The following is an 11448-nucleotide window of genomic DNA, read 5'->3' on the forward strand; positions in this document are numbered from 1 at the left end:
AATAGTGCACCAGACAGCTTGTTGTCAGATGTTAAAAGTCAAACATTAGTGACTTTACACAGTGGAGCACTGATAAATATTTAACAACAAGTTCTGCAGGAATAAAAGCCCTGATTTGTAGGATTTGGCAATTTCCATAGTAGACACTCCCACCTTGGCCAATGTTAAGCTACGAACGTGGCAGCACCTCCAGCAGAATTGGGAGATGAACACAGTCACGACGCACAAGCCACCTCTGGCTGTGTAACAGCAAAGGCCTATTTCTTGCCCATGGCACCTGCTCTTGGCAGCTTAGCTTTGTCTCCACACCGGGCTGTCTTCATTCTAGGATGCACGTTCAAGAAGCTGCCCTTCTCTGGGACAGGTCCCTTAGTGGTAGAGATAAGAGAGTGCGAATGGAGTCACAGGGAAGTTCTCTTCAGAACTGACCTCACAGCTACTCAGTGTACGTCATTGAGTTCTGTGTTCCATTCCATTTAGCTGCATTACATACACCTCCTTGGAATGTACATAACATCTTGTGCCCAACTCCACGAAAGCGCTAATGCTGTTTCATAAATGTTCAGGTTCACCTATTTCTTCCACTAGATTGGGAACCACGTGTTGAAAGAAGGAACACTAAGAAAGAGATAGGGATGTGAGCAGTTCAATTCTGAATTTGTTCAGCTTGGGATGCCTCTAAGGTGTCCAAGTAAAGGTGTTAAAGAGGCACTGAGACACATAAACCTGGATATTAGAGGGAAAATATGGCCGAGGAAATGAGCCACGTTCGAGGTCAGTAGTTGGCATCACCTAGAGGACAGCATGTAGGTTGCTAAGAAATTCTGGTTCCAGGTTGGATTATAGAAAAGTCCAGCAGTTAGAGGTGAGACAGAGAAAAAAGAGGCAGCAAAGGAAACGGAAGGAGTGGTAGTGACACAGAAGGAAAATCAACAGGCTGTGGCCTGTTTCAAGAGTGATGAGAAGGGACAAGTATTTTAAAAAGGAAAAGGGCACTATGGAGGGTCAGACGCTGCTGAGAGGATGAACAAGACTACAACAGAAAAATATTCACTTGGGGCAACTATCCCCTACTGGTGACCTTGAGAAGGTCACCCGTGTTAAAAACAGAACGACGCATAAGAAAGTGAGGGCAATACTTACAGGTAACTCTTCTGAAAGGCTGTGCTGTGAAGGAGAATGGAGATGGGTAGGAGTTAGGAGTAGGCACATGAGGTCAGCAGTGTGTGTGTGTGTGTGTGTGTGTGTGTGTGATCACACAGGGCTAAGTATGTCATTACAGTGTCACAACCGGGCTGTGTTCTGAGAAACATGCCCTTAGGTGATTTCGTCCTGTGTGACCATCACACTGCACGTGCACACACATAGGTGGCACAGCCTGCTGCTAAAATAGTAGGCGCGACACTTGTGTAAACCGGCAGCGCAGTAGGTTGTTTACACCAGCAGCACCAAACACATGGGTAACGTGCTGTGCTGTGACATTACAACGGGTATGATGTCGCTCGTGATAGGATTTGTTCAGCACCGTGATAATCTTTATGGGACCTCCGCTGTCTATGCGGCCCACCATTACTGAGAGGGCATGTGACGTGTGACTGTATTGGTGTCCTAATGGAAAAAATGGAGTCGACCAAGAGAAGCTGATAGAAGATGAGAGAGAGGACATGCTGTAGGCGCAAGATCCCGGAGTGGGAGGGAACACAGGAGACTTTGTTCATGGGTGGAAACGCTGGCCTTTCTCCTTTGTGACAGGAGGCAAGAAGAAGATGCAAAAGGGATTAGAATTCATAGAACAAGAATGAGGGTGCTTTAAATGAACAGCTTCTATTTTCTCGGTGAAGTGTGAAGAAGGTCATTAGCTGAGAAGAAACGGGAGGGCAGAGGAGGCAGAAAGCAGGCAGTCACCCAGAAGAGGACAGGAAGCCTACCCGGAGGAGCGCAGTGCGATTGCCAACGCTGAGTGCCCACGTGACACGTGCAGTCCCAAACGGAGGGGAAGTCAGCGCAGACACGTCATGTTCTCCTGCAATGTTCTGCTGTTCGGCTACAGACAAAGAGAAGGTAAACGGTTGGGCTCGGCGTGGGCTGAGGCTTTGCCAGGCAATTCCAAGGGGGAGACATGAGGATGCGGGGACACTGGCTTAGGAGACGTTTGAAGGGTGGACCATAAAACCTAAGCACGTTCCCGAGAGAAACAGGAGGGACAGGTGGATCGGAACAAAGTGGTGGAACCTCTGGTTTGGAGGCCCCGACTCCCAGGAAGCATTCTAGCAGGGGGCATGTAGAGGCAAGTAAAGTGGAAGGATGGGAGGTCACATGTTTGACACCAAAAGTTGGAAAAGGTAAAGTTTATGGCAATACCAAGCACTGCAGGGACAAAAAATTGCTATTACCGCATCTTTCTGCATAACAAGCCACCACATACCTTAGTGGCTTAAAACAACAATCATTTTTTAAAAAATGTCTCACCTCTCTGGGTGAGTCCCTTGGTTCTGCTGACCTGGGCTGGGCTTGGTTGATCAGGGCTGAACCTACTCACACTGTCTGTGGTCAGCTTGCAGGGTGGTTTGGGGCTGGCTGGCTCAGAATGGCCTCAGCTGGGAAGGCTGGGCTCTGTCACCCGTGGTCTTCTGTCCTGCAGCAAGCTAGCCTATATTTGTCAGGAGATGGTGATGGTCCAAGACAAAGAGGTTGATAGATGCCTGTTTGTCCTCTTGAGATGCAGGTGCAGAATTTATATATCATCACTGCTACCATATCCTATTGGCCAAAGCAAGTCATAAGGCCAGCCCATACTCAACAAGTAGACAGACGGATTCTCCTGCCTCAAACTGCAAGGGATGTGGATACAGGAAAGGGTGGGAAAACGGTGCCCATTTTGTAATCAATCTGAGACAACAAGAGCCAGGATATAACTATTATTGCACGGCTTACCCCCTTCCCTTTTCTGCCAGGATGAATACATTCATAAACGCCTTATATTGAATGGCACTTTTGAGTTTGAAAACCCTATTATGATTGACTTCACTACAACAAGCATTTAATCCTGCTCTACAAAGAAGAGGCATTATAAGGTGGTGGCGGCGGCGGGAGCATGGCCAGATTTGCATATAGAAAGCTTACTCTGGCAGTTCAGATAGTTGGAGAAGATAAATAAAGCGAGGAAAGCAGTTACAAAGCTGTAGATAAACACTAAGAGTCTGAACTTCGGTAGCAGGCATAAAAAGAACATGACAGATGCCAGAAATATTTAGGAGGAGAGGAAAAACAGGATTTATCGATCCACGGGTATATGTAGACAAGAAAAGAGAGGAACTAAATATGAATTCTAGGTTTCTAACAGGGGCATCTGGATGGGTCCTCAAGATGGTGCGTGAAGACGCCAAGCATATCTGGGGCACAGGCTGAGGCTAGTGAGTTCAAGTTTAGAAATGAGTTAGAGGTGCCTGGAGGACTTAAGCAAATATCAACGTGGCAGTTGGAAACAGGCGTCTGGGTTCAATATACAGTTTTTAAGTCAAGACTCTCTGTAATGGTGGCGGTAATGGAAGTAAACACATGGAACCGATTCATCAGGCAAGGGGTTATAGGAAAGAGAGAATTAAAAAGGAATCCCTGAGGAACAACAACATCAAAGGGGTGGTCTGAAAAAGAAAAGGGGAGAATGCGCATCCAGGGGATGAAAAGGAGAAAATGGTGCGTCACGTGATGAAACCCAAGACAGAACGATATCGCAGAAGCCAAGAAAATAGGAAGATACACGGAGGGCTTGTCAAGAATATGCACCATCATCGCTCATGTAAATGAAAAACTAATAAGCACAGAAAGGTTGCATCCCAATGAAGGTCAAGGTTCATCTGAATTAGGGTGGTTTCAGGGGTGTTAGGAGCAAGGGCCCAGCTGTAGGGCTCGTGATCCTCTCATAAGCAAAAGGGCAGGGTAGCAGGGGCGTTGCTTGGCTTCTGAGGCTGGGACAGAAACGTCAGTCTTGCTTCTCTCTGCCTTGCTGCCAGGACACTCATTTCTGGAGCCCTAAGCCGCCGTGACAGAGGTCTAACTACCCTGAAGCTGTCGCAATGGGAGGCCACCCAGGCTACATGAAGAAGCCATGACAATTGCAGCTAAAGTCCCAGCCAAAAGCCAGCCTCCGCCATCAGACGATGCATGAGTGAACTCGTCGCCAGGTGATTCTAGCTTCCAGCCCTGAAATTTTTCCAATTTCAGCTTTCAGGTCTCCTTAGGTGAAGCTCCAGAGGTGGGGACAAGCTGGCCCCGCTAAGCCCTGTTCTTATTTCTGGCCCACAGCATCCGTGACCATAAGCAAACGGTTGTTTCAAGCTACCGAATGTTGGTGCAATTTGTTAAACGGCCCCGAAACCTCATGGGAACCAATTACATCTCCAGAGAGAAACGATGAGGAAAGTTTATGATATGACAATTTTTGAAGGATCTTAAATTGCAAAATAGCCTTCTCAACTCAAACTCTCAACTTTCCAAGTTTGAGCCATGGATGACATTCACATCGGCCATATTTTTTCATGGTCTCCAGAACTGATGAAAAGAACTCCTCCACTAGTTTCTTGTTACCTGTCTCCAAAGCCCGTCCTGAATCCTGTCTGCTCTCTGTATCCTTGAGTGAGCATTTCGGACAAAAGTAATCTTTCCTTCCTATGAACTCTTTTTAACAGTTTGCTTGTTTTCTTAAACGAACATACAGCCTATCTTACCAAATCTTTCACGTAGTAAACACCTTTATGTTTCCTGGTTTCATACTGATTAACACACTCAGACCATTTTACATTATAGGTTTTCCATACATACCTGTTGGTTGACTTAACTCTAATGCAAATATCATAACTGGGTTTTTAAACCTGGTTACTTCATTCTGCATCTACATAACATTCACTCTAATGTCTTGCTGTCAAAGAAAGGCACTGTGTGTAAAGTCAGCATAGAAAGTAGGTAGCCTCTTAAGTGTCTTTTGTTAAAACTGACTTTTGTTAACAGCATGCTCTTTTCATCCTGATTACATTGTTCTAAAGAAATATGTACTTCAAGAATGGCTGTGCTCACGCTAAAAAAATGTAGTCACCCTACATGTTGAGAAGCGTTGGGCCAAGTTAGTACTCATCCAAACCATATTCTAGGAAAGGAAGAGGAAATGAAGGGGAAGGGAGGCTGACTCAGTGGGAGGCTGTTTTTTAATTAGTAAACATGTGCGATACACATATGGAGCCATGTGGCTGCTTTTCAAAACAGCCAAGTGCCTGGAGAAATCTCAGCTGTTTCCTGAAAACGGGCTCCCTTCCCCTTCCCTGATACAGAGATGTTTTCTCACCTGTGAGAACTGGGGTGCAGGAGGGAGCAGACACTGGACAGGCATCTCAGAAGCAGGCTGAAAAAGAGGAGACATTTTATCTTCTTAGAGCATTTGCAAAATCGGAGTTGAGGACAGAACGTGGGTGTGATGGGGTGGTCAGAACGTGGTCAGTGGCAGTTTGACACCCAGGGAAGGTTTCCAGGTATGTTTAAATGTAGACATTTTAATCAAAGACAGTCAGGACTTCCAGGACTTGGGCTTGCTGTCCAGGCCCTTGGCTCATGACATGTCCCCAAGTTCATGGACTTTGCCTATACATTCAACAAATATTTACCGAGAACATACGAAGAACCAAACATTGTTCAAGATGCTAAAACACAGCGATGGGGGGAATCAGATTAAAGTCTCTGCTCTAGGAGAATTGACATTTCACTAGGGAGACAGATGATAAGTAAATAAGCAAGTAAGGAAGACTTTTCTATGGTGTAAGTATCGCAAAGCAACTAAACTCAGGTGATATGATGAGTGTGACCTTGACATTCAGCAGAATTAAATCCCCTCCAACGTGCCAGACTGGCTCCCGTGGGGTCCGGCCTATCAGAGGCCCCATGGGGGATCACGGATCATTCAAAATCTGTCTGCAAAGCCAGAAGACACCTTCATCCCTCCTGGACAGTGGCCCTGAAGGCTCCCTGCTGGTCCCAGACCTGCCTGGGCTATGAGAGGCGCTTTATGATCCAGAAGCGGGACTGGCGTCCAGTCACTCTCTGAAGCTATGGACCAATTTCAGCAGGCACTCCTTTACTAAAATAACTGCTCTGTGCAAGCAAGTCCTGATCTGCGGCCTGCTTGGTCATCTTCCTGATTGCCTTAACACGTTGCTATCAGATTCCATTTAACCTTGAGCCTCACTTGCCTCCTGTCTCTACTGTTCCATCGTGTTCGCTTTCTGCAACACGGCAAGCTTGCCCAGTCCTATCGCGGGCCTAACTCCATCTGCCTGTCACTGGGATGGGACATGCTGCCGATATGCCCACAGTGATGACGTGCTGGCAGGACCTGGTCTTTCCTTTCCCTGCCAGCCCCAGGACTTTTGCCAACTTGTCTATACTTACAAATGATCTCTCAATGCCTTTTAAATCTGTACTATCTCGAATATTTTGCCAATTGAGGTCAAGATGTTCTGCTTTGAACCCTTGGTGGTAAAGGGTACTGAATGAGATAGCTAAACTCCAGGCCTACTGGTCAGCAGAGAGGAACTCTCTCCCTCGGGATGCAAATGTCTGCCATCTGAGAGGTATACCTATGGGCACAAGGATTCAAACTAAGACAGGAGAGTTCAACATGGTGAGCAGCAGTGGTCACTGGAGCTGTCCTATCAGGTCAGGTCTGGACCAGAGTGGCTGCAGAGCCTGGCAGAGGCTCAGTGCAGCTGAAGTGACTCAGGAACAGAAACAAAACCCTGTAAAAGAAGCCCGGCTGCATAAAGAACAAAATGGAGGTGCAGATAGAGAGGGGCAAAGAAGAGAGATGGAGCTGCTTGAAAAGCTACAAGGAAAAGTAGTTGTCTGAAGGTGGTTTCAGCATTTCTGAGGCCTGTGGGACGGACGATCAGCAGTGAGATTATGTGAGATTCCCACATAGCCTTCCAATAAATGCCCTTTTCACCTGGCCTATAAGAAAGTCCTCAGCTCCAACAGGCAAGTGACTTTGGAGCGAGAAGCTATGTAGCTATTTCAGGGTACCTCAAACTCTTTGGTAGAGACCAGACCCCTGGCCTATTAAGTCTTGGGCGGGTGACTCCACAGGTGTTTCCTCCACCTGTGCCCACAGGTATACCTCTCAGACAGCGGACATTTGGGTACCGATGGGGAGTGTTCCTCTCTGCTGACCAGCGGGCTTGGAGGTTAGCTATCTCATTCAATACCCTTTACCCCTGAGGGTTCAAAGCATAATATCCTAACCTCAGAGTCTCAGAAAGAGAATCTGATCAGCCCAATGGGACCTTGGGTTGCTTTCTCTGGGTTATCTCTTCAGTCAGTGTTGGCGAGTCCCTGGAGTTGAGAATCTCAAGATGCTATCTATAAACCTAGTAGCCATGAGTGTGGTCATGGAGGGGGGGGGGCATGTATTTCCTTAGATGGAAGACAGGTGAGGAAGGCAACGATCAGCATCCAGGTGAAGTGAGGCTACAAAGTTCAGTCACAACCCACAACCACCAATGATGTCACACTTTCCAGACCAACAGCCATGAAGAATCTGGTGCCCCCAATTTGTATCAATGCTTGAATTGACCATTGTGAGTGTAGAACGTAGTTCTAAATTTGTCCACTAACCAAAGGCTAATCAGGCTGTAGACATGCAAAAGCTAGACATTTTGTAAGTCTTGATCTAACAGCGTAAGTCTAGTGAAGCAAGAACTTGTGAAGTCATGATGAACGAGAATGTGAATAACAAAGAGTTTATAAGAGTCTAGAAAAATGGCAGCAGGCTTCCTTGCATGTGCATATGCTCCTCATTCTGCCTGCAATGTCTTTCCTTCCACCATCTTCTTGGCAGTCTTATTCACTCTTCCAGACCTAGATTAACCATCACTTCTTCTAGAAATCCTTTTCTGATGTGGTCCCCTTTCCTCTCTTCCAGGCAAAGAAAACTACTCATTCTTTGACCAAGATGCAACACGCACCTTGTTTTAACCTTTATTTCAGCAGATTGCACACTAATTTTCCTACATATTGCTTTACCACAGGGCGTCTCCAATGGGACTTTCAGTCCCCTGAGGGCACAAACAGCGTCTTATCTGACTGTATATTTCTGGCATCTAGCTCAGTGCCTGAAATAGAGTTGGTGTTCAAGACCCGTTGACGGAATGAGGGAGCGTACGCGAAAGTGTATCATTGATTTGTTTTGGCACAAGTGTAGTCTGAGGGAACGTTCCAGATCATTGGAGTTTACACCGTCGGCAATCAAAACTTTTAAAGTGTTTTATCAAGACAGGAATCTTTACAAATTGTCTTATAGATTTTTCTGCCTCATTAAACAAAACAACCATAGTGAACATTTTCTAATTTATTCCAACTCTTCTTTATGAATCAATCATACCATTCTCTGTGTTCACAAGAAAGCTTAGTTCAGGTACACCTCCATCAGGAAGTCTTCCCTAACCCTAGCCCTATTCCATCAGATATCACTAGATACGGTCTTCTGTTTATTCATAGAACACTTTGTATACTGCTTACAATACTTTATGGAAGTTATCTGTTTAGTCACATGATTCCACTACTTCACATGGTCACACTCTGTTTTCCCCATTAGACAATGGTGTCTCTGGACAGAAGACCACGTCTTACTCATCTTTTCATTGCCAGAGCATAGTAGGTGCCCAACAACTGCTGAACTGAAATGAACACAGTAATGCTGTAAGAGAGTTTTGAAAGTTGTGGAATGATTATTCTCTAAATTATTCAATTTTTTTCTGTTTTACAGTATTAAAATTTTTTATATTGCTTCTATTTTTTCCTTCCCAATATGCTATGTTACTGTATCAGATTAACTATCTCTTGAAAGCCCTTTCCATCCCATTCACCAATCCAATAATTTCCAGTTTTTTTTTTGATCCCATATTTTGGTCCGTAGAAAAGAAATTTATACATACTTATTTACAAATTACATACATGTGTTATTTTACTATTTTATTGGACTCATAACCATAAGCAAGAAATTAGAAATTAAAAGGAAAGTTTAGATAATAAAATATTTTAAACTAAAGTGATATTTTGTTTATTAATAATATAAATTATTTTGCTCTTTATGAGATCATCTTACTTTAATCTTGGCATGATATTTAGTGATATAAATTTTGAGTGCTTGAGTTCTAAGTTCAATTGATTCAATACTTAATTGTAAAGGCTATCATACATGAAAAGATACTTCAAAAATATGTCAATACAAGTGGACAAAATATATCATTGTCTTTAGATATTAACATATAGTACTCATTTTTCATTCCCAGTTATGACAAGCTTTTTGTTGAAATTTAGAAAGGAAATTCAGTTCACCTCAATGTCACTTTGATGTAGGCATTGGATTAAAAAAAAAAAAAGATTAACAAAAGGATTCAAAACTTTACATTTGCAAGATGTTTAGATAGGATAGAAAATTCTATTTCAAATTCTACTCCCCTCCCTTCTATGTGATACCATGTCAATCCTAACACCACTGTCAATTCTTTTATTAAATGTTAGTAATGAAAAAAATGAATTCGTACATTGGGACCGACAAAATGGAGGCTGCCCCAAAAGGATTAAATTATTTAATGGAAAAGTGAAATTATCCAACAAGTAGAAAAAAGTAAGGCAGGTAAATGACATGATCTCAGGGTAGGAGAGGACTTGTGAAGCAAAAAATAAGAGAAAACAAGAATGAAAAAGACCAATACTTTTATCTACATTATATATAAATTGCCTTTTTGTGAATATCCCAGTAAGAAAATGAACAATGAGCCAACGATAGGATTCTATATTTTCCATATGAAAATATACTCAATGACTTTGAGGAAAGAGTGAAGATAGGGAATATATATTAATACAATGGAGTACTTTAACCAAGCTGCTGAAATTATTACCATTAGGAAGGTTGAGGCCTGAGGAGACCATTCTTGTTCTAACTCGCCTGGAAACTTAAACTCCTTTGAGCTTTCCAGTCCCGCATCAGTATCTGAATACACATCTGGATCTCCAGGCAGCACTCTAATTACCTGCGAGGGACTCATGTGTCCAGGCCATCTGAAGAACTCATGTATACATCCACATGACATCTGTTATCCAGACCACTGATCTGACCATACCTGGTACCCATCTTCGGGACCACCTGGCATCCGTCATCCTGCCTGTCATCTGACCGATAACTGTCCTGGACCAATTTCAGGGCTAAGAAAGCAGAACTGATAATCCTCAAGAATTTACTTTTGGCTAAGAACTTTTAGCTTCTCTTTCTTCTTTGAAATACTTCTGGGTTTTTGTCTAGCTGTGTTTCCAGTCTGCAAACTCCAAGACCCTTGAATAAATATCATTTGTTTCTAGCAAAGCCTCCAGACTTTTTAAATTTATTCAACAAATTTGGCATTGTGAAGGACAATTGTATACTTTCACATAGTATTATGCAAATTTGATAACAATATAGCAATAGCAATTTATCGACTATGTGCCATGTAATTCTAGGTATTTTATTTGTAGTAACTCATTTACTTTTTACTAAAACATCATATGGTAGCCTTATACCAGTTTTCTGGTTGAGGCACAGTCACATTAAGAAACTTGGCCAAATCTCACAGCTCATAGGTGGCCACAGGGTTGACTTATCCAATTGCCACAGTTGGCACAGTACCTCAGGCTCACCGTACTTTTGTGTGTGTTATGTGCTATTAAGTCGGCTCTGACTCCTGCAGACCCTGTAAATGAGTGATGTTCACAGTGTCCTGGCTTCACAGGCCAGCTCAGCTCCTGGAGGCTCAGTCTATGGCTTCTTTTATGGAGTCAAGCCATCTCCTATTTGGTCCTCCTCTTTTTCTGCTGCATTCTTTTTATCACAGCACTATTGTCTTTTCCAAAGAACCCTGCCTTCTCATGGTGGGCCCAAAGTAGGACAGCTTCAGTTTTGTCATATTTGCCTTCAGTGATGCTTCAGGCTTAACTTTCTTTAGGACCCACTTGTTCCTTTTTCTGGAGGTCCAGGGTATCCTTCGAGTTTGCCTCCAACACCACAGTTCAAATGAATTATCACTTTTTTCCTATCAGCCTTCTTCACTGTCCAACTTTCACATCTGTACAATAACAATTGGGAAGATGAGGGTGAAGATGCTCTTTGCCTTGGTCTTTAATGACACATTTGCGCTTGATGATCTTTCCTGATTCTTCCATTGATGCCTTTCTGAGTCTCAGCCTTCACGTGATTTCTTGGGTGCCGTCTTCATTCGAATTGATGACTGAACCAAGTGAAACAAAATCTTTAACAATTTTGACGTCTTCATTGTTGATGTTAAAGTTGTGTATTTCTTCTGTAGTCATGACTTTTGTCTTCTTGGTGTTCAAATGCAATGTTGCTATGGCGCTTTCTTCTTTGACGTTCAT

The 11448-nt window shown here is 43.6% G+C and overlaps 1 protein-coding gene across 1 annotated transcript in view; it reads right to left on the reverse strand.

Annotated features, from left to right (window-relative positions):
* Window positions 1–11448, reverse strand: part of SLC7A13 (solute carrier family 7 member 13) — a 47843-nt gene extending 36395 nt beyond the window's left edge. The window contains 3 exon segments of the mRNA XM_019651625.1: window positions 10167–10248; window positions 11029–11141; window positions 11267–11448. Of these exon segments, the coding sequence (XP_019507170.1) occupies window positions 10167–10248; window positions 11029–11141; window positions 11267–11448 (377 nt within the window).

This window comes from Hipposideros armiger, unplaced genomic scaffold, assembly GCF_001890085.2.
Source record: "Hipposideros armiger isolate ML-2016 unplaced genomic scaffold, ASM189008v1 scaffold_163, whole genome shotgun sequence".
NCBI lineage: Eukaryota > Metazoa > Chordata > Mammalia > Chiroptera > Hipposideridae > Hipposideros > Hipposideros armiger.